Source organism: Phaethon aethereus, assembly GCF_964289735.1.
Source record: "Phaethon aethereus genome assembly, chromosome: 6".
Classification (NCBI taxonomy): domain Eukaryota; kingdom Metazoa; phylum Chordata; class Aves; order Phaethontiformes; family Phaethontidae; genus Phaethon; species Phaethon aethereus.
In genome coordinates, this window is record NC_138580.1 from 7,259,470 (window position 1) to 7,284,179 (window position 24,710).

A 24,710-nucleotide genomic window follows, 5' to 3' on the forward strand; every position below is an offset into this window, starting at 1 on the left:
AAGAAACTTTCTCAAGGAAGTTTCCCGAAAAACGGTTTTAAAAAGTCAATAAAATTTCCTAGCTTTTAGTTTCAATAAAATGCAAGAGAATATACTGTAGATTTAGATTACCATATCAGTACTTTTGATTTACTCACATTTTCAACGTGAAGACAGGCAATTCCCATATATAACTTCATCCCAAAGCTGTGACCTTGACTTTTACCAAAAGTTCAATTGCAGGGACATTGTTTTTGAGGCAAGATGAAGGAAGAAAGGAGTTCTCAGATAAGATAATAAACTGTCAAATGCAGCTTATGAAATACTACTGTTTCAAATAGATACTCTGGTTTAATATGTGTTGACAGTCGATTCAAAAATTATGACTAGGTCATTATGTAGCACACTGACTACAAAGCTTGCATTACTTATTTTTTTATCTCATAAAGCATTAGATGTGTGAACCAAAGACATCCCCACAGCCTTCCATCTAAGGATCAAAAGTAAACAGTTAGAATAATACTAAATTAAATACCACATATTGAAGGTGTATGATTAACAATGTACAAAAAAATGAAATTTGACAAAAGGTAAAGAAAAAAGTATTGAAAAGTACTATTGGTCAAGTTACTGATTACATCAAGACAAAAAGAAAAAAAGCTGTTCTCTAGTTGTTGAAAATAATAAAGGAATGCACAAAATGGCTATTTTAACTATTAACCCACTGTCCTAAGTACTCATACAACTGTAAAAATACAGTGAAACTTTTAAAAACCACCCCAAACCACAAGACAACCTCCTGGGTGTGATGAGAATTGTGTACCCATATAGACTAGAAACACAGAAAATAATCTTTTTTTTCTCTACTCAACTTCATAAATGCAGTTAGTTTTTTCTAATAGAAGGAAAAAAAGATGAGTTGCTAATACTGATGTGTCTGCTATCAATAAATGAGAAGTCTGGATGAGACTACAAGGTTTTCCAGCACAGTAAATACACAAAAAAGCTGAGAATCCTATGATGCTTTGCACACATTCTTGTATTCTACATTGTCCAATACAACAGTTTCACACTGCTATATAAAATTATTCTAGAAAAAATAAGTGTACGCTGGAGGTAGGGACACAAGTTACATTTAAGTTAAAAGACACAAGATTGACAGGCCTCTCCCAGCAAAGGAACAAGCAAAGACTGTGACAAAATGAGGAAATGCTTAACTCTTTAATGTTTTAAATGCCTATCTACCTTTCTATCATGTATCTTTATAATGAAGTTTAATATACTTTCCATTACAATTATGGTGAAAACCCCAAACAAATATATTATACGTCATCGCGTTCCAAAATCAAATTATCCTTTGTCAACACGAAATCTGCTACACCTACAAAAACACTGAATAAATAGCAAACAACAGTCACCTGCTACCAATATTAAACTATTCTTTTCAAAGCAGCTTACATAAGGAGATGAAGAAATGGGACCTGATGTTTCTCCTCCACAAGAAGGTTGCCTAGTGTACCTTGTCCTAGCACTGACAGATGCACCCATATCCCTCTTGCGAGCCATTAAGGCTGCTCCATCATCTTTACATTATACTTCAGCTAAGGTAACTGAGGTTTCACAATAAGGCTATATTTACTCAATAAAGCCTTAAAAAACAGACTGAAAATATTTACACAGTTATCACATTAACATATATTTTTGAGTGAAACCCTGTAGTAACCAATATTTAACAGGTGAATTCATGTGACCGCAACAGTACCATAAAGGCGTACAGCTCTTCTGGAAGGACATGCAAATGATGGTGACATGTTTAATTTTATCTACAGATTATACACGTTTTCAGACTCTGGGCTAGTCTATAGAGGACAACTGACTACTGAATGCCCGGCTGATGATTACAAGGGAAAGGAACATGTGTACAGTGCTGGGAAAAGGACCCCAAACAAAGTGAGCTCATGAGCAAGTAGGAGGACACCATCCACACCACTCCACCCGGTGCTACAGGAACGCACAATGGGTCAGAAAGTATCGCCAATTCATAGACTGTCTTGGTGAATCTGGTAAAATTTGGTCTGTTGAGGTGGGGACAGAGTAAACTCTACTCAGCTAGACTGAAGGCCATGAGGAAGAACCAATGGAGAACATCAAGGTGGAAGACAGGCTGAAAGAGAATGAGCATTAAACTACACAGGTAACAACAACTGGGATGGGAAGGTAGACTAAAACATTCTATAAACGTAGTTGTATTAAAGTTAAGTAAGGTGCTCTGGAAGGCTGGGCTGGTAGGGAAAAGAAAACTGAAGAAAGGGGCAGTTCAGAAAAACACAAATGCCAAAGCGAAAGCTCTCCTATTAGGGAAAGGGCACAACCATGGTAGGGACCAGCCAGGTTATGAGGGATCAGCTAAGCTCAGTCAAAAGTTATTCAGTGCCCTCGAACAAACAAAAAGATGGAAATTAGGTCAAGTTCCTGAGGGTTAGCAGGAAATTTCAGCACAAACTTGCAAAAGTCAGAATTGGCAATGGGAATTAAACGTAACAAAGGATCCTTCTGCAAAAGCAGTAAAAAGGAGACACTTACCACTCTCCTACCCCACCTCTCCAAAAACTGGCCCAAGTTTCCACCACTCTTCACTGAGCAGATCAGCTGCAATCCCAGGAATGTTACAATTACCAGTTAAAAAAAGGCAAAATCTCAGGCCTCTTGGTCCTCTCTGAGGGAAAGGCCTGTCAAGGATAGGCCAGCTATTTTGAAATTGTCTGTCCTAATGAATCCTGGCTCTAGCAAACACAGAAACCTATCTTGATGTGTCAGAAAGTAGCATCTTTGAGACCTCATGGAGGAAGTGCAACTCATCAGCAAACACTCTGCCTATGGTTATAACAGCTCTATTTTTATTTTTTACTTAGGATGAGGGGTATGGAAACACAGGCCCACCAGCTTATTTTTTATTGGCACAGAAATACTGGAACAAATAATTATCCAGCAGATAACAACTACCACAGATAACAAAACTAAAAAGAAAAAAGTTAAATACATCAATTTTCTTTCTGTAATAGATTGATGGACTCTGGGAAAGAAAACGAAGAACGGTAGCCTCATTTTAGAATAGCTTGTTTCCTTGAGGACAAAAATCCTAAAAATGCTCAGCACCGTAAATCCTAAATGACATGCAAATTACTTTCTTAATAATTAAATTATATTGCATCAAAAAACACATGCCTTTAGCAGTTTGATCCATATATGTGCACTCTAACCATGAGTAACTGGGTAAGCAAAGATTGCGTGGAGCTGCCATAAAAACATATAGTATGCTCAGCAATAAAGAAAACCTCTGAAACAGAATACAACCGTTTGCTTTATGGTTCTCTCTGGACCTGATTCACCACTGGTTTAGTACTGACTTTTGTTATTGTATCTGAATACAATTTGATTTTATGAGATCTTAAATATTACCTTTATAAACATTTCATGGGATGTTGACTCTCTATCTGCAAATTGCTTATTTGCTTATTGTATCTCTTCATTGATGCCATTGCAATAGCTTATTTTTGTATTAACTTCTTTGTTGAGTCTAGTTTATCTTCGGAGAAAATCCTGGGATTGAATTTTTAATAAGAAACCCTTAAAAGAAAAAAGATACAACTGTAACTGGTAAAGACATTTTCCTTTAGTGTTCTGTTTGCAGTGTAATTCAATCAGGGAGTTTATGCCAGTCACCATAAGATTTCAAGAAAGTACTTTGTTTATCATTTAATCAATATGATTTGAGCAACCCAGAAAGATTTTTAAATAGTAGACTAAATTCTCTACATACCTCCTGCAACTTTACCTGAGTTTCAGACTTTTGCTCAATAAATGCTCTCCATGCATCATTTCTTTTGCTTCCACCATTCTCACTGTGTAAACTCAACACCGATAAAAACCTGTGGTTGACTTCCATCTAGTAACTTGGTTTCAAGTAATGGAAGACAACGATGACTGTACTGGGATCATTGGGCTCCCCTGACAGACCTATTGACAGCTTAGCACTAATTGATAGCTGTACTCGTCTATCCATCACTTCTACTGCAAACCTGAAAGCTTACATTCCACAAAGCACATACTCAAATTTTACTGAACAAAAGCCCAAGAATTAAGTGTATTTAACGTCTGGAAACACATCAGATGGTTATTTCTCTCACAGGAAATATTTAATACTTGCAAAACCACACGACCAACTGCAAATTGCTACTATGATACTATTCAAAGTTTGCCCCTTGGAAACACCGGTTCTCAGGGTCAAATGAAATTCCGTAATCCTTCTAAATTTCTTTCATGGGTACTTTCAATATTTACATTTACCTGTGAAATTCATCTCACTAAGAAAGACAGGCATCTTTCAAAGTTTTCAGATAAGACAATTTAAGTAGAGACGTATTTTTTCCTGTTTCTCATCAAAGCACTTAAAAACGGAAAGTTTATGCTTTCATACTGGATTTGCAGAGTATTTACATTTAAATAAGCTTAAAAAAAGGCAAGACACATGATCCTAAACCAAAAACGCATAAAAAGCAGCTATCCTCCTATAAATGCTACAATTAATCATTATGATGAACAGATAGAAAGCAATCCATCTCATCATACCAGAGAGCTGATGTAGCTTTTCCTTTATATACCACAGAAGTTAATTATTATGAGCAGATGTGCTTAGATTACATGAAAATTTATACTCCATGAAGCTAGGCACTGAAGATATCTATTTTAAAGCACAAATATATTGCCTGTTTGTTTGGAGGTTTGCTCACATGCAACTTCACCAGCAACATGGCTCACACAAAACCCATCCATGTTGCAGGCAGTGATTTTTATGTGCTCCTCTAACCGATCCTTTTAAAGCGGTACTGAAAAAGCACTTGCTGGTCAAAGCAACTTCTCACAAACACACTACATCTGATTTGCCCCACAAATTCACTAACGTGCCCCAAATGACGTCTGCCGTGACCACATCATGTGATCCACTTTAACTCCAGGGGGTTAAAATGCAACAGAAGAGCTAAATCCCTCAAACTCTCTCAAGAGTTCATGTCTGCACGTAGCTGTTCATTTCTGCAGACCAATCTCCACTTGATTTTCTCAAATATCATTAATAAGTACCGATTACTAAGATGACCTCTTAATAAGCCAGCAGCAAAGGCTCGTGGTCAGCAAGGGCAGAGGCTGTGGAAGCCCATATATTCCTATCACACAGCAGTGGCCGGGAGTGCTGCCCTTTCACGTCATACATCCCCCGAGGATGTGCTGATTTACTTCACCCTGAATTAAACAAACGCTGAAGTAGATGGCCTTCGACATGCCTATTACATTTTAATCGGTCAGTCAGATTCCCTCATATTGCGTACCTCTAGTTCAAGCGTTTCCTTTGCCAACACAAAGACCAGGATAAAAATAAAGATACAGAAAGTTAATACCCAAGAGACAGTAGAAAAGAGATAACGCGAAGAAATTTCAATCACCTTGGGGCACATATCAAAGAAAACAAATATATGATTGCAGGACTGAAACTTCAGTGAACTGTCAAGAAGGAACAATAGTAGAATTGACCAGAAAAGCAGTAAAAAGTCGCATTTGCTCCAAGGCTTCACATCCAAGATCCAAATTTTACATTACAGAATACCCTACTTCAGGAAAACTCTGTCAAATATCAGAATATATTATTCCAAACTTTCTTTATTTCACAAAGCCAATATCAGCAATCTTTTAATAAATGATGCACACACGAGGCAAAACCAGCATCTGCTAGGAAAAAAATTGACTTTAGAAAAATCTTTGTTAGAAGGTGACAGTTTTTTCATTACTATCTATTGCCATCAAAGTATAGAGATGGCTTTTTCTTGTGTAGTAATTTTATTCCAGTGGAATTCCAATTTTTTGGATGAAGTTTCTCTTGATTTATTATAATATAAAGAAGATGGAATCTTCTGCTAAGCCTTTTGAGAAGCAAATCAATGACTATACTGTTAACGAAAGGGAAGAAACGGTGTTTCCAACAGGAAAAATGCTCGGAAGTATTACTGCTGCAATCATCAGACTGGTTTAGAAAGTGCTAAACATGCTGCTCAGTATTTTTAATATTTCTGGACGTATTTAGAGACAGTGCCAACAAAAAGCACCACTGGATGCGTAAAGCAAACGCAATATTGACCACTTCACAGTTACCTGATGTATTCTTGCAAGTGCAAGCACTTCGTAAGTATCCCTGTCACTTCCAGTTACTCTACTGTCACTTTAGTGCACCCGTTTGAAAGAAAGATGCAGAGAATTTTGAAAGATAGTTTGATCCAAGGTTATCCACTTATTCTGAAATTGAAAACTCACGTCTAAAACCTCTACTGCAGAGATAAAGCTATTGGAGTAACAAACATACAAATTCAGATTCAACAAACATGACATCAGGACTCTTTTTGTATCTTTGTGGCATGTCACACTTGACAAATCTTTTGCTTGAAGATTTAGAGCAAGTCACACTGATGAGCTCTGCTATTTAGGATGCTAATATTCATGCTGACTATTAGTGCTTAATTACTGAAAGAAACCTGACTAAATAAGAAGTGCTTTCTAACTAATGCAGAGTAAGGGAAAATGCAAACTACAACTTTTACCAAGCTCCTCTGAAGGAAATTCCCCAGGCAGTCTAAACCTTAGCAGTCTGACAATGAACAATATCTGCTATAAATCAAATTCTGCATTCCTTTCAACATCTCCCTTTTTCCTTTCACCAACAGTTGGTTTTGGTTGGTTGTTGGATTTTTTTGGAGGGGGGACTGTGTTCCAAAGAACTGACAAAGTCCTTTAATATTTCATTGACTTAAGCAGGATCAGCATTTCAACCCAGAACCGCCCATTTCTTGCGCTAGGTAAAATAAATACAAAGCTAAGTTCCTTTGGTACTATTGTACTGTAAGAATAAACGACTGGTCTTTATCATTCCAGTTAATGTCTCTGCAATTTCTCAGAATTTGGTATTCCACTTGATTGAGATAATTACGGACAAGGAAGAGGTTATTCTGGTAAAGACTTGGAGAATAACATCTCTAAAGTTTTCCTGACAACTAATATTATAAAAGATTTTAATAAACTTGCTTATTTTTGGTCATGCTTCAAGGCTGCCATTTAAAGTGTCTATTTGAAGAAAAGTTCTCCTTAAGGCTATTTTCCAGAGAACCTGGCTCTTCTCCTGCTCAGCTCAGATGAATTTTTAACAATTTCCCTATGAACCACAGCAGCTTTGGTGTGAATTATCTTTGGATTTGTAAACAGCACAACCGTGACAAGGAGGAAATTAAAATTTTATAAAAGCAAAAGCAGATCTAAATCAGTACTGAATGGGACTGCCTGCAACATGGAGAGGTGAACAAGAGGGACATGAAAGTGTTATATAAAATAGCAAACAGAAAAGGAGACTAAATGGGACTCAAATGTCTTAAGAACAAAGGATGGTTCAATGAAATTTAAAATCATCAGGAAAGTAAAATAGTTTACTTGCTGCAGGGTTAACCCATGGAACTGAGGTATGCCAGACACACGCAGAGGCCAAAAGGTTAGGAAGAACATGAAAAAAATCAGGTTTGTTTATAGCTAGTTACAGTGACAGTTACATGAGATCATATAAAATATTAAGGATTATAAACCTTCATGTTTCAGGTTCTAAGTTAACGAAACAGAGTTTTAGGATGAAATGGCCTCCTGTATTTCTGATAAGGAGCACATGAGGCTGTGTGAATCAACCCACCCGTGGCCACAGAAAAGATTCCTGTTAATAGTTCATGACATCCTCTCCACAAACCGTGAAGCATGACCACCCAGGCCTACTGTTCATATAATAAAAACTCCTCAGATTTCTATGAAAAGTCTGAATGAATTGCTTATAACTCAGATTTTAAATGGATGGAAGCTGGTGCTTAAAAACAAGTCATAATTGGAAGGGCCTATCTCCGGGTTGAGGGAGACATCGCTCTTCATTATGTGTCTCATTACGTCTTTCATCTTCCTGAGTAAGTCTCAGCACAGTTTGGTTCTCCTTGGACTTCTTTCATCTACTATACTCTGTTTAATGACAATCCATCATTTAAAAAAGGACCCCAAAAATACTTTCACCGACGATAGTTGCTTAGATCATACAGACTACACGCTAGATGAAAGAAATCTTAGGAGGACCAAAGAGAGATGAACTTCATCAGAGGGATGAAAGACAAAATGAAAATCTATCTACCCTTACATTTAAAAAGGAGTTTCCTTCAGATAAGGTGATCTCAACTCCCTCTGTGTACCTGTTAAATATGGTACGAGTACTGTCAGATCATTTGTGACTTTTATGATTGAGATGCTTTAGCAATTCCTGTAAATTGTACACATTTGGATGGTGCTGCCTTTGAGGTGACTGGGCCATTTACTATTGATCTATAAACCTTCTTTCCCTGCTTCTTCCCTCCTTCCTACTAATCAAGACAGAAATACAAAGCCTGAAAGGCTTTGATATTTCTCTGCTTTACTTCCTATTATTTTGATCTTTTAACAATCCCTCTATTGGTACATGCTTGTAGTATACATATTCAGTGTTTATGACTTCTGGCTTCAAAAGACTTAATCAAGACTTCCCTCCTTCTACCCCCTCCACAAATGCTGCGTGTGGTACTAAGATGCTGATATTTGTTTTGTTTATCAGATAGGAACGGTGTAGAGTTAAGCTAGAAAACCTGCTTACTTCCTTCTACAGAGTGGAATATACACTCCTGTTTTTGAAGGAAATCAAATATATGTAATTTATCTGACGCAGTCGTGATCATCTTTATGTTATGGAAAGGCTACAGATTACTGAGTTGCCTTTGGATAAAATGTTGCACTGTAGATTGCTGTCAGGACAAATCCTCTAAGAGTCTCTTCAATTTTTATGTTGTTGGCATAAGGCTAGAGTGACAGAAATGAGTTGGAGTCTCCCTTGCTATTAGTGAGTGTCTATAAAGTAATGTCACGCCAATTCTCTTACTGCCTATGAAATACTCTCACAGCAGCTATACCTGAGGTGGAAGCTGGGCCAGACCTAGACTGAAATATAGTAGCACCGTTTTAAGTGTCTTGTGATGCCTGCTGACATCTCCTGTGAAAAAAGGATGGTAGTCCCCCATCACTCTTTTGTGAACAACCTGTCACTGGAAAATCAGTATCAATCTTTCTTCCCCTTGTCCTATCAACTAAGACTCAAGGAAAGAAAAATTGGTCTACAGGAACGCATTACCTGGAGATCAGTGAGATGTAATACAATATGAGGACAAATTTCCATTCCCCAAACCAGTACCCAGCTGCAAACTCCAGTAAAGCCATGCACATATTTACATTGACAACTCTGCTATGCCACGGGGTTTTAAGAAATTGGCCCAGGATGATTTCTATAGAAGCAGGTGATTTTATTTCTCATAAATTAAATTGCAGGAATCTCAAAGGCAGCCATGAAACGTTCAGAGAGATTGATCCATCACATCTCACATAGCCTCATCTGTTCCTTCCCCTCTCCTCCTGCTCCCGATCAATTCTAATGTTCCAAAACTGAAATAAATCCCACAGAAAATCCGTCTGGAAGAGGATAACTTTCTCATTCCACTGGTGCAGGAAAGGCTAAGAACGCATACATGACAGTAGTAGTGTATTTTTGTCTCCCCCTCCTTAATTTTTCCTTGTTTTCCCCGTTGTGAAACATTGTCACACATTTTTGCATTAAGCTAATCTACTATCAAATCCACAATTAAACTCAAGCTTTGGGAAATAATTTAAAGATCAAAGCCTACAGGTAAACTGATAGAAATTAAGAGACAAACAATCCACACTCATGTAAAAAAAAACCATACATGCTGCAGTGATAAATCTCTCAAATTAAAAACTCCTATGATATACATAGTTCACCAAGACTGAAGATAAGTTTTAAATGTAAAATCAAGGGTAAACTTCCATTAAATTCAAGAGATTTGAATTCGTTCACTGATATTCATCAGAGCTTAGACTCCTAAATACCTAATTTCTTTCTGCTAATGAAATTTGGGTATTTTCCTAGAAGAATCTTAGTCTATTCTGAATCTGTTGGCAAACCAGGAATTGGAATTACTCAGAAGAAAGTTTTGATGCTTTTAGTTAACCTTAATTGTTTGTCATCATTTACAGTGGCAGAAAGTGTTATGGAAGAAAACTAAAAGGGAGGATTATCTGTTAAAAATATTCTATTTTAGGAATCAGATGAGTAAATTTCAACACTTGGAGATCAGAAGGAAACTGTAAGAAATACATGATTTTATAATGCACATTTTTTTATAACAGTATAATGCTATCCACATGTAGTCCATAACTCTTAATTCCAGACTTACCTCTGCAGTGCTGCTGACCATCCTTCTACATATTATGAGTGCTGCACATTTTTTTCCTTTAATGAAAAGTTAATTTTTCTGATTTCAGAGCACGCTCAAATCTATACAACTTGGTTTTAAGGCCCGCCCTTCAAAGTACTCACAATTTGCAAATTCCCAGATGTGCTACAGATGTACCCTCTATTTCATCATACACAGTTAGCAAAAATACTGAAGACAGCCAAGAGTATGTGCGCTCCACGGGAAGCCATTCAAAATGGCCCTCCCGGTTAACAGCAAAAAACTGGTAACAGAGCTTTGACTGTATTTTTTCAACAAGTTGCGCAACCACCTCATCCTGCCTTTCTCTAGGTCATATCTACTTACTGCACATGGGAGATCGTCACATTGGACTGGACTGAATGTCATCCTAAAGTCAAGAGAACATTATCTGTGCTGCTTTCCACTTACCTTGTTGCCTAACCTCCAGCCCACTGCTTTCCCAAGGAAAGAAACTGGATTATCAAAACAAATAATAGTAAATCAATTCTGGTTTGGTTGTTTCTTATCACCTTATTACTCTCCATGTGTTTATAAGCTAAAAATTGTATTATCAGTGACAAGAAAATAACAATATGGATAACATGAACTTTATGAATTTGCAGTATGATGCAGAGTGGCTGCATCAGTAAAGCGTCGGCGAAGCCCTGGGCAGACATGGCTGATAATAGGCTGAGGCTCCCGGAAAGGCCACCCCCCCGAACCTCAATCCCTATCCTAGACAAACTTCACTTACCAACTTTCCTTTCAGTCATACCACAAACAAGACTCAGCTCCTGTCCTTACCCTGGTAATTATTTGTCCCTCAACTATTTGCTTCCAATACCATCAGCTGCCAGGTAGGTGTCTTCCAGACAGTGATGTTGGCCAGGACCACTCAAGTTCAGCTTGCTGTGCTCCCATCTGTGTCCCTGCAACCACCCATTACCCTAGACTAGTATCATCACAAAAAATCACTGACAAACCTAATGAACCTCCAGCATCACTCAGAATAAGGCTCAAGGTGCCAGTGTCCTACGAGGCAAAGTTAATATTGGAGGGAGCTACTGATGACAAGCTGCTATCAGCTGGGCAGATTTATACACAGGACTGCACCGCAAAGCACTGCTCATAAAATACCACCATCCAACTGAAGCGGTCCATGTCTTTGCCACGTTTACTATCATAAATGTATTCACTGTAAACTTTAGGCTATCACATTGCCTCTAGCTTGTAAATTATAACAGGATTCTTATATGTACCTCCTGAAATTGGTAATTCTGTGCAAAAGCATTCTGCAACTCAAATTATAATGAATGCATCTGTTAATTTAGCTAATCATCAGTTATATTAACTACCTACAAAACAGGGAATAAGAACTGTTGGATGACTATCTTATGAGCAAAAAAATTGGTAACGCTGATGCTTTTTTGATGGCACATCTCATTATAAATAGGTTACCGTAATATAATTTCAGCAGAAACAACAGTAATGTATATGGCCGTTACAGATTAATAATACACTAGATAATACAGCTAAAGGATGCTTGCTTGAAATATTTTTGTAGATGCAATGTTAAGAGGCAATACCAAAATGAATCCTTTCATCTTGCTTAGTATGGGACACATGTTAACAGTCACTAATTTATTACAAATTATGTTTGTAATCACAGTTCTGCCTATATTTTACATAAGAATTCACTGGAGCTATGACTGCATTTAGACACAATCAGAAAACTTAAGATAGCAGATTGTTACAATTTTTGTTCTCATAATGATAAGTTTTTGATCTGCATCTTAGTCTAAAACTGGTCTTGTCTGCAATATCCCTATATCTATCAGGAAGCTCCAGAGCACGAGCTAGAAATCTGCAATGAAGGAGACAGGAATCTTAAATTGCTTGAGTCCAGTGTTGCCTGCATTTTACTTTTTCACTGTCAATTCATATATCAACTTTTCACTGAAAGGATTATATTTAACACTAACCATCTTAGCAAAGTCCACGTGGTGTGAATTTAAAACCTAGTTAAAGAAGGAAAGAAATACATCATATGTGGTCTGACAGTAGAGCATACCAAAAGAAGTAGTCTACTGAGATGCCCAATGAGGCTATCCAGTATTGATCCAGCCCGTGACCTCAGGTGAGCCAGGGAGACTCTCCAAAGCAGAGAAGTGCTTTCTCATTACTGCATTGGTGAGTTTGTTGTTGCTTTCCTGTACATAAATCAACAAATTATTCTCTATGAATATTTGCTGCTCTGTGTCACAGCATTTCTGTATCCTTGCGATGAGGAGCTACAGCTCTGAGGTGGACTTACAGTCTCATTAATGAGGGAAGATTAAGGTCAAATCCCCCAAATGAATCACAGTTCAGAAGTGGCAGGAGCAGAAGTAAGACATAACATGTTCCGTTGCTGCACCTTCTCCTCGCTTTTGGAAGGTAACTACTTTTTTCATAACCATGCTGTCAGTGTATTTCCAAGACTAGTTTTTAAAGCGGAGTCTCATTACATCAGTCTCGTCTTTAATACGTTGTCTATTTACTTTATCAATGGCTTTTGAAGCAGCCTTCAAAGACACTTGCTTAATACAGGCTTTCCATCCACTAATTAAACCTTAACAATCCCTTGTAATGAGCAACACATTTTTTCCCCCCAAAATGTAAATGTCTAAGGTGGCTGCTCATGTCAGCACTGAAGGGAGAGGTCATTTCTGAAGGATCCTCCATCACAAACATCAGAGAACGGTAAAGTCACTGAAGGGCATCCAAAGCAGAAGCAATTTTCTCACGGTCTTGACACCTTCTAGTAAATTAGTCACTTGTCGAGGAAAATGACAGCTATATAGCAATAGAAAAGCTTGTAAAGCTCTTCATTTACTGTTAGAAATGTTGTCTGTGTCACTGTCAAGCAACAGTAGCATCCCCACCCTTTTTTACTCTAAAGTGCCCTATCTCAGGGGCTTTTTGCAAATCATGCCTTAATGAAGTTTGAATAACAACTATATTTCTTAGTTCTAAACGCTACTTTTCTCTTACTCAGAAAACAATCATGTGGGTAAGTTAGTCCACTGAAGCTGATACACAAAATGAAAGGCTGTTGTAACTAGTATAATATCATTCCAAGATAAAGCTATGAGAACTGCAGCTTCAGACAGCTGTCATCTCTTTGGCTATTCTGCTTATTATTCACAGACAAATTCTCATACCTTCTGCATGTTACATAGTATATTTACATGCAATTTCAGTGAAAACACTCATGGCACAAGATCTGTCAGTATCTATCTCAGAGTGTAGCCTAGAGAAAGAACGGAGCTCAAAAGCAATTTCAGACTTTCTCTTTCAGCACCGTCATCATTCTAAATAGGTACACATAAACATACGCTTTCTTTAGAAATAATTTATATGAATTCAATGCCCATATATAATTGGCTAGATATGACAGTCACTGAAAAATTAAATCCTTTTATTTACATGACAGTCAGTATATGTACAGCAAAAGAAGAAGAATTCTAAAAATGGATGCTCTAAGGAACAGCAAGACTGATTATCTTCAGTGGTAAAAGGGTAACTGCTGTTAAATGGTAAAAAAGAAATTGGGCAAATTCACATAAATACTCTTTGGAGAATAAGCACTTATAGGCTAAAGACGCTGACACATTATGCAAGCCAATTACTGTGTGAAGTGGTAGTGGTACTTTGAATGCAAACTCATTTGTAGGATGGCTGAATATTGCAGGAAATCATCTATCTATAACACCTGGTGTGCTTCCACTGATGGCACAGACTCCCCTGAAAAGACCCACAGACTCACAGAATCGTACAATATAATTTAGAACAGAAAGGACCTCTGAAGATCCAATGCCTGCTCTAAGCAGAACTGAACTGATTTCAAAATTAGAAAAGGCTGCTCAAGACCTTATTCAGTTGAGCTTTAAGTATCTCCAAGGAATCTACAGTCTCTCCAGGCAATCTGGGAATTTCCCTCACCACAGCCTATGACTGTTATCTTCTGCTATTTCACTGTGCATTGTTGGGAAGAGTATGGCTCCATCTTCTCTGTGAACCCCACTGATATTAGACACTTCTCCAGGCTCAACAAACCCAAATCCCCAGCCTCACCTCATACGTTATTTCAAAAGACCTCCAAAGACCATCTTCATGGTTAAGAATGAGAGGATCAGAAGTTCTCCAGTGTCGAGGTCTACAAGCTGAGGAGACCTGGCAAGGCATGTAAGCAAACACCACCCTTGGCTAAATGGATACTCCCTGACAAAATGGTGACACAACACCTCTTCACACAGGCTAGCTGCTCTTGAAGAGTTCTATGTCCTATGAGGACAGGCTGAGAGAGTTGAGTTGGGAGTTCAGCCTGGAGAAGAGAAGGCTCCCCGGAGACCTTATTGCAACCTGCCAGTACTTAAAGAGGGACTATAGGAAAGATGAGGACAGACCTTTTAGCAAGGACTGTTGCGATAGGACAAGGGGTAATGGTTTTAAACTAAATGAAGGCAGACTTCAACTAGATATAAGGAAGACATTTTTCACAATCAGGAAGATGAAACACTGGCACAGGTTACCCAGAGAGGTGGCAGATGCCCCGTCCCTGGAAACATTCCAGGTCAGGCTGGATGGGGCTCTAAGCAACCTGCTCTAGTTGATGTCCCTGCTCATTGCAGGAGGGTTGGACTACATGACCTTTAAAGGTCCCTTTCAACCCAAAGATTCTATGATTCTAAGAGTTCAAGTAGAAGCAAGGTGAGCTATTAGCAGCAGCTTTATGAAATTTTCCCTTACAGGATCACAGAATGACAGAATCATTAAGGCTGGAAAGGACCTTCGAGATCATCAAGTCCAATTGTTAACCCAACACCACCATGCCCACAAAACCATGTCCCGAAGCACCACATCCACATGTTTTTTCAATACTTTCGGTGATGGCAACTCCACCACTGCCCTGGGCAGGCTGTTCCAACGCTTGACCACTCTCTCAGTGAAGAATTTTTTCCTAATATCCAATCTAAACCTCCCCTGGTGAAACTTCAGGCCGTTTCCCCTCGTCCTATCGCTAGTTACTTGGGAGAAGAGACCAACACCCACCTCCCCACAACCCCCTTTCAGGTAGTTGTAGAGAGCCTCCTCTTCTCCAGACTGAACAACCCCAGTTCCCTCAGCTGCTCCTCATCAGACTTAGTGTTCCAGACCCCTCACCAGCTTCGCTGCCCTTCTCTGGACACGCTCCAGCACCTCAACATCCTTCTTGCAGTTTTGTGCGGCCTCACAGTGCCAAGTACAGGGGTACGATCACTTCCCTACTCCTGCTGGCCACACTACTCCTGATATAGGCCAGGACGCTGTTGGCCTTCTTGGTCACCTGGGCACACTGCCAATGCATGTTCAGCTGGCTGTCGACCAGCACCCCCAGGTCCTTTTCTGCCCAGCAGCTCTCCAGCCACTCCTCCCCAAGCCCGTAGTGTTGCATGGGGTTGTGGTGACCTAAGTGCAGGACCTGGCACTTGACCTTATTAAACCTCATACTAAACACTAAACACTTTTATTAATTACTAATCACTAATTTTACTAATTACTAAACTCTTCTACAGATAAGATACAGAATCGCTGAAAATCTAGCAACTTGCTTTTCAAAAGCAAAAAGGTCAGAGTTAGCAGCTTGGTTTCAGCTGGCTTCTCCACAGAGATCACTCCCCCTTTTGTTTGTACGAAAAATCTTGAAAATCTTCTTCTATGGGTTTCATCTGAGTTACAAAAACCACAGTTAAATAAAAAAAGTGAACATGGCACTGAAACCAATTTTGCATAAACCCACCAGGCTATGGGAATCCTTTCCCACGATGACCCAAAACCAGTGCATAGCCTATGGAACTGTTGGAAGACTCTCCACAGAGCTATTCAAATTCTGTCAGAGTAAGATTAATACAAAGATCATGCACCTCCTGGAGCATAAAGATTACGTTCCCTCCACATGGAGATTGAGGAATACATTTTAGGACATCTCAATTTAGAAAGCTCTCTTGAACTCCTTGTGGAAAGGCTTGTGGTCAAAACCTAGTTAAAGATATTTATTCCCTTGAGCTTTAGTTTAAAACCCACTTCTTCTTTCAGATACAGCCCACATACTGTCAGGGCTTTTCTTTCTTTTCCTTTGTTTCCAGATTATATAAGAAGTTCACTTCATCTTTAAAGAATAGTTTCTACCCTTATGAAGGAGAAAATTATTATGTCAAGTTTCTTCAGTTAGCATACCTGTACAGCAATTTTTTTTCAATAAAAATAACCTTTTGTTAAAGGTTTCATTAGATTTCCCAGGAAACTGATAAGCCAAATCTCCAGCCATCTGCAGGAACCACTACAGACTCTGATCACACACTCTCAACAGTGAAATTCTTCTCAACACTTTTGTTCAGACAATGGGATCTCTGTATTTTCCAAGTGCTTAATCACACCAAGGGCAGGAGACCAAGGCCTTTATCTATGCTGAACACCCTAATAGTCTTAATGAAAAGGAGGCCTCAGGCAAATTATTAGTAAAATTTAAAATCACAAGGAAATTATCCTCTCCGTTTTCAGTACCAAGAATGGATTACTTCATAGAGGCCTATAGATGGAAAGTTCTTTTAAAGCCCACATGCTTCATCTTTAGAGCAGGTTACTGTAAAGATACTTGAATACCAAGAATAAATCCCCTCCTACACTCCAAGCATACTATCATGTTCCTAGTACTTTAACATCCAGCAAAGCAGCAAAACTGTACAATGGGTCCACTTCCCAGAACACTTCAAGTGCTTCAGTCACTTAAGTTTCCAAACTAGCTACTGTAAAAGAGTAAAGACCCTACTTAAATGCCACAATCCAACACCTTAGATATTTGGAGGCTGCATGGAGAAAGCTTACCCCTTGACTGCAAACCATGTCCACACGCCTCACTCTGTCCCAGCACAGCCTGTCTCACCGAATCCGGCACCAGCACGCAGTGACTCCAGTGGTGGGTCTTCCACCTGCAAGAGGAAAAGGTTAACAATCAAGTGGTTAAAACTTGAAAACACTTAACATGTCCAGGCAAAAACTTCAGTTACGAATGACAATATACTGTGGAAACTGAAGGAAAAATAGAGTCAAAAAGCTGTAATTACTCCTGAAACGAGTATTGTGAACTGAAATTCACATGCAAGGTTCACCTTCTAGAAAGCCACATCATCCTCCAACCGTGTTTCCCTTTCTTATTTTTGTAGGGCATGGTTCAAAATCACATAAAATACACAGGAAACACCTTCAGTAAGCTCTGAAATCAGGCTCTCCTCCTGCAAGCCCATTCTCATACAACTGATGCTGTACCCAATCTGCTCTCTGTGCTAGGATGTGTGCCAGTCAAGAACATGAGAAAGCAGCTTGCTACAGCACTATGTGGTATGGAGCCAGGCAGAGCTGAGTGGTGTGACTTCTGCTTTGGCACCACCTTCAGCCCCCCGCTCTGCTCTGAGACTGTGTCCTACAGGATGTACGGCCTGGAGATTTATATGCAAAGATATAACACTTTTCTATTTACTAACATTGTATGACAGATGGGTCACAGAATTTTAATGAAGAGTGGTGAGTAATTGCCCTATTGTACTATTTGTCTAATCAGAATTTTTTAAAGTGCATATTATTCACCAGAGTGAGAGCATCAGGGGAAAAGACAAGAGTTTCTGCAATAAGCATACAATTATGATTAAGGCAGTTGAGTGCTTATGGTCCCAAAATAGCTTACACTGATTTTTAGATACACTGAGGGGGGGAGTTCCCAGTAACAGCTTCCTTACATTGATTTTTAGATACACTGTGGGGGGGAGTTCCCAGTAACAGCTTCCTTAAACACTTCGAACCCTGAGGTTACCATTTCTAGGAGCTGTGTCTAGTGGTCCTTGTTCTGATCATGCCACATCTACCGAAATCTCCAATCTGAACTCTACTTTTACACATTTTGCAAGGTACATTATTTGTTTATAAGTCTGCATTTTCCAGTATCGTGTGGTTTTCTGGTGAAAATTGTGCAGGACAATCACACAAGAGTAATTTCTAGAGAAGTGGACACCCACTAGCAAGAGACTGACTCCAAGCTAACACTTTTTACCTATACACTGGACAGATGGGAATATCTTCACATTCTCTTTCCTCATACAAGGTGTCCGGGCATGCCTGTCCCCCATTGGCAGCATCCTGAACAATAATCCTATACCGGGACTGCTTAGCTGCAGTGGCATTGCCTGTAAAATAAAGAAAAAAAATTGCCTTCCAGACACAGTTGGCACCCCAAGATAGTGATCTAGCTGTCTTGGTTAAAAACATGCTTCATATTTCATTTATATTTTGAAATCATGAGCACTCTGGCACTACCCAAAGAACGGAGGGAATGATATGCTGGATCAAAAGTTACCATTATTTGCTTTAGAATTGCCAGTAGTTCAGCAGAACAGCACCTGGAAGGTTGATAAATCAACAGCCTAAGAGAAGCATCAAAAAAAGTGTATTTAACAGAACATCAAATCAGACAAGAAAATATGAGAAAATAAGTTTAAGCATTTGAACATGAGAAAAGAATAAAAAACAAAAAAACAAACTGTCATTATGGAAGATTTTGTTTCTGAAAACACATTCTGGTGGTCTCAGACTGCTACCAGTAACCCAGTACCAGTATGGGTCTAGAAATTATAGATGATAACCTCCTGATAAGAAAACCATTGCAACCAAGAGAAACTAACTCTCTACTTAATCTGAGTCGATGAAAGATCAGTCCACCTGGAAACACAGTTCACAAAACAAAGAATGCAGCATGAAAGGCAAAGATAAGATTTATCTATATATAGCTAAAAGAAACGTAATCCTTGGCTGCGTTAAGTGGTTAAGTACAAACTGAGAGCTGGTTTAACCACTGTGTATGGCATTAGTGCTTCTTCACATAATGTATTCATTCTTCAAAACAGATGCTAGAAAACTGAACAGAGATCTTAACAGAACCCCATAAAAGACTCCAGACCAGGAAAACATCTTTTAATAGTGGACTTAGTCAAATTTGTCCAAGAGAATAAAGCGGTGTGTAAATTAGTCCACTTATGAGTATTATTTTTCCAGCTCAAGATAAGGCCAAAGCTGCAGTAGCAAGACTACAGTGCATTAGAGTAGAAGGAAAACTTAGGAAAAGTCATGCCACAAACACAAAGTGCAAGTACAGATCCAATGAAAATGGTTGTCGCTAAAAATATCAAGCCATACAAGCCTTCACTCGCACATGTGCTATCAGCGCAAAGGGATTTTGGAGCGGGGAGGAGATTGCTCACCCCAGCTGCTACCCTGAGGCAGGATCAGCGCACCCAGGGCAATCCCCCTCCTTTAACAGCCACTACCTCAGCCAGCTCTACGGCTTCCTACAGTCTTCCTTTCAGGTGCCTGGATCAGTGCTTGTAAAGCCTCACAGAGAGCCTTTTCTTAAAATCTAGCCCAAGTCATTGCTCCTGTAAATTAAGTGAAACCTTTTTTATCTCTGTCAACTAGACATAAAAAGTATTTTATCCCTATCATCTGACGCATAGCCTTTCTGAAATGTTAAAGGTTTGTATCCACCCTAAGTCTTCTCTCTAAACTAAGTAAACCCAGTTCTTCACAGGTCCTATTCAATCATCTCTCATTGCTCACTTTCTCACAACATGGCACACGAGGAATCCCACCTGCAGCCTCACCAGTGCACAGTACAGTAACACTTTTGATGTTTTACATACATGCCCATAAGTTTGACAAGGCCAGAATGAGTTTTAGCGTTTCATATTGTTGATTTTCATTCATTTTGTCGTCCATTGTATCTCCAGACATGCCTGAGACAGTACTGAGGTCTTTACTCCCCATTCTGTCTCTGTGCAATCAATTTTTCCTTCCCCAGTCACATTTTGAGAAATTTATTAATCATTTCACTATCACTTAATATCGCATCAATTGTGTTTGCTACCTCTTTCAGCTCTGCACCACCCACAAATGTTATTATTTAAGCATGCAAGCTGTTCAGACAAATATGACACAGAACTGGGACAAGAAGAGTTTTCTGTAGGACTCTCCTGGGCTCATGTTCCCATTTGATCATGAATAGTGGACATCTACCAGCTGACTAACTGGAAGCAGCTTTGCAGAGAAGGATGTGGGAGTCCTGATGGACAAGTTGACCATGAGGCAACAATGTGCCCTTGCAGCAAAGAAGGGCCAACAGCATCCTGGGCTGCATTAAGAGAAGCACCACCAGCAGGCCGAGAGAGGTGATCCTTTCCCTCTCATCAGCACTATGATGGGAGGGAAATATATCAGCATAGGGTGCCGTGTCTAGTTCTGGGCTCTCCAGGAGAAGGAGGACATGGGCATGCTGGAGCGAGTCCTGTGAACTGCCACAAAGACTGTTTAGGGACTGGAGCATTTGACACACAAGAAGAGACCAGGAACGCTGGGACTCTGCAGCCTGGGGAGGAGAAGGCTCACGGGATCTTATCAATGTGTATCAATACCTGATGGCAGGCAGTAAAGGAGACAAGAGCCAGACTCTTTTCACAGTGATATCCACTGTGAGGTTTTTCAAGCAGCTGAGTATCCATTTAACAGTGATTTAATTCAAGTCACTGTTCCTCAGCTTCCTGATAAAAGTTTCATGTGTCAAAAATCTACCACTTCCCTTAATTAGAGCAGCTACGCTGTCAAAAGAGGAGATTAAATTCATTGGGCACAATTTGTTCTCAATAGATCTACACTGGCCAGCTTATCAGAATCTGATTCTTGCAATGTTTATAACTCGAGTAATAACTTGCTCTTATGTTTTTCTATATAACAAAGTTAGTATCTACAAGCAATCTACAATTTCCTTGACCTTTCTTTTTTTGAGGGGAGAGTGTCAGTTGGTTGGTTTGGTTTGTCTTGGTATTACCGGGTTTTAGTTAGTTCCTTAGGACTTGGCAATTTCTCACACAGAAGATAGTCACTAGATGCTCTGGTGTTACTTTATTACTTCCTTCTCTATTCACACAGCCCTGCTGACATGGGAACATCTAATTTATTGAAATACTTATTCTTTAGTCCATTCCTCTCCTGGCTGCAGACAGGAAACAGCAGCAGCAATTGCACATTCCCCATGTTGTGTTTCCCTTGTTTCTCAGTAAGCAATGGACAAATACTTCATTCAGCTTCCCCTTACTTCTAACCCATTTATGTAATAGTTTTTATCAAATATCCTCCTATAGCTTAATTTGTATTCTTGATTTCTATACTATATTTTTTAATTCACTTTCTGTTACATGCCTGTTTCTAATTTTTGTGAAATAATTTGACAATCAAAAAGGAAGCAAGGTTCTGAACAACTCTGATGACAGAAAAGCTAAAAACAGGGCTATGTTTTCTCTTCATGGTTTGAAGCTTGAACGTGCAAGTCATATACATACCTTGCTCCCCTGTGCTACTGGCTTGCTCTTACAATAGTTTCAGGATAGAAAGAACAGTCCAGTTGGGCTTCAACCCTTCATACAGTCTTCCTCGGTAGCTTCCAGGTCTTCTACACTCCTGACTGCATAGAACATGTTTCCAAGGGCTGTAGCTACGAATTCTTTCCATTTGTTGAAGTCTGTCTTTTTTTTAAAACATCTTGCTGATATTGCCATCCTTCCCTTCTCCTAAGAATCCTGAACTCTATCACTTTGTGATGATTTTCATTCAAATTATCTACCACCATTAGAATCTTAGCCATTTCCTTCCTATTAATCAGTACCAAATCTAAATGAGCTTCCCACAGTAATTTTCTCCACCTCAAGAAACTAAATTATCCTCAACATTTATTGCACATTACTCAAACCCCATTTTCAAAATTGAATTTCCTCATTGGCTTTTCTACAGCATTCCTTACAAATGTTAATGAACATAATTTTTATATCTCATTTAAAATTGCTAGAGTCTGATTTTCCAGAGTATTAGCATTATGTAGGACTGTCCTTTTAAAGCCAAACTTCAACTGATTTCAAGTCTGGCTATGACTGCTTGCCCTCCCGAAAAAAAATCAAGCCTCAGGATCTCAAGAGAATCTTAACTTCTGTGTCCTTGACTCTGTAACTCAGAAAATGCTGTATGAGAATTTCGGGGGTGTATTACCACTGCTTCCACTCCCACCTCCATGACCCACCAGTCTCCCTTTCCTTATACGCACATCCATACAACTCCTCCTATCAATCCACTCTTCTCAGACCTCCCTTGCTCTTGCATCTTTCCTTCCTCTGTTTTTGACCCCCTGGGCTTCCCCAATACCCTGACCAGGGCTCAGAAAACTACATCACCATTCTCAGGTGAAGGACAAAATCCTTGTTCACTACTGTAGAGTCTGCTATATCTGGTCCAGCTTTTACAGGAAACATTCAGCTTCATACTCTTTGCTTATGAGCAGAGGGAAAGGTAGACTTTGGTCAACACAAGACTGAGCACACAAATAATGAGGACAGCCTCTCCACGATTTTCATCACCAAAACTAGAGCTGTCTTCAGAGCTTTTGTGCAGACAAGAGCTTTTGAAGGGCTAAGTCTTTAACTTCGACCAACTCTGGTTGGGTGGTTGTTTATGAGAAGTGAAAATGGCAGATCCTTGACAGAAACTGCCTGACACAAAGGAAAGGTCACTGGAATTTCTTATTGTGGTACACCATGGATTTTATCCACTTTTACTCCATCTTGTTTCAAATTTGATTTAAGGCATGAGGAAATGAACAGGACAGTTGCTACCTAACATTTAATGTAAACTTGTTTAGAGAATTAAGCAACAGTGAAATTTCTAACCTTCTCCCTGGACAACCAATGCCCAAAAGAGGAAAGGTACTTATAGGTACCATCCATTTTCAGGGGGGAGATGAAAAAATGTTATTTATTATCAGATGTTCGTTTGTTTTTTTTTTAACACACACACCACCACCACCACCACCCGCCCCCGCCCCCGGCATTGTAAATCAATGCTGACAGACCAGAGACCACATCACCCGTGCTGAAAGCAGTTACCTCCCCAGGACACCTTCACCATCTGTTATGGAGGTGACAGAGGAAAATCTACATGCTGCTCATTCAAGCCATTTCATATTCTGAAACCTCCATATTGACTCTTTGATTCTTGTTTCGATTCACCCTCAAAGACCCATTAAAACAGATATATTACAGGAGACCGCATTAGACAGTTGTCACCTTTAAGTATCTGAAATGGCAGAGAATCAATAACTTGCTACAACCTCCCTGTTCCCGCCTCACCAACAGGTGTTTGGATTCAATTGCACTTCTTTTGTGAATTATGTTGTCCGTCCATCTGTTATTGCCCTAAGTTCACCACTGTCTATACTTCTGAGGTATGAGATAAACCTTCGCCAAAAGACAGCCTGTTGTCTGATGACATTTAAATGTAGGGAAAATGTCAGCTTTTTTATTGTTAGATAGCAAAGTTAGATGCATTTTCTCAGATAAACTACAAACAGCTTAACTGGTAAAGTTCTGTGTAAACCTGATTTAGTGATTGCATGTTTGTCTAAGCTCTGTTCTTATGCTGGTACACAGTTAATTTTAAATCTGCCAGGCAATACCTGTTTGTGTTTAATCTGCTTAGTAATTCACCATCTGTATATTGTTTTCATTAAATACAACTTTTCTATAAAAAAACCAAAACCCCTAGCAACTCACATATGTATAGTGGTTTTGAAATTTCATTATCGTGCTGAGGTTTTAATTGCATAATGCAAATTAAAAAAAAATAATCTCGCAATGCAGCCATATCAATAACAGATCTAGCAAAAAGCAAACTCCCCCATCTAAGAAATTTTAATTTAGAATTATATTAAAACGATAACACTGCCAAGGAGGTTAAATAATTAATTTCTTCTCATTTTAATTGTAGACTATTATTTAATAAACAAAGTAATTTACCAGGTAATTTATTCTACTTCTTCACAGGCAGCTCATTTAAAGTCTAAAAATAAATTGCTAATTAAAACAGGATTCACTGTTTTAGAAAGCAACTTATTTTCCTGTAAAATCTAACAAGGACTATGCTAGAGCACCCACTGAAAATCTTTGAAGGGCAAGGAAGCCATCAACAAAAATAAAGTATTCTGGTAAATGAGAAGGCTTTCATCTGAACAATTAATGAAACACACAAACTTGTCACAAAGCCCAACACTAGATCATTATAAAGAAACTTTGCTAAACACCTAGTGTCCAAAGGCTAACCAACTAGACCAAAGAAATGTACGGTCCTTGAAAAACCACAAAGCACAGGAGTTAT

The 24,710-nt window shown here is 39.0% G+C and overlaps 1 protein-coding gene across 1 annotated transcript in view; it reads right to left on the minus strand.

Moving 5' to 3' along the window:
* Positions 1-24,710, minus strand: part of THSD7B (thrombospondin type 1 domain containing 7B) — a 274,077-nt gene that overhangs the window by 118,278 nt on the left and 131,089 nt on the right. Inside the window, exons 10-11 of the mRNA XM_082001598.1 lie at positions 18,520-18,652; positions 17,301-17,404 (exon numbers count right to left, since the gene is read on the minus strand). Coding sequence (XP_081857724.1) covers positions 17,301-17,404; positions 18,520-18,652 — 237 coding nt within the window. The remainder of the gene's footprint in view (positions 1-17,300; positions 17,405-18,519; positions 18,653-24,710) is intronic.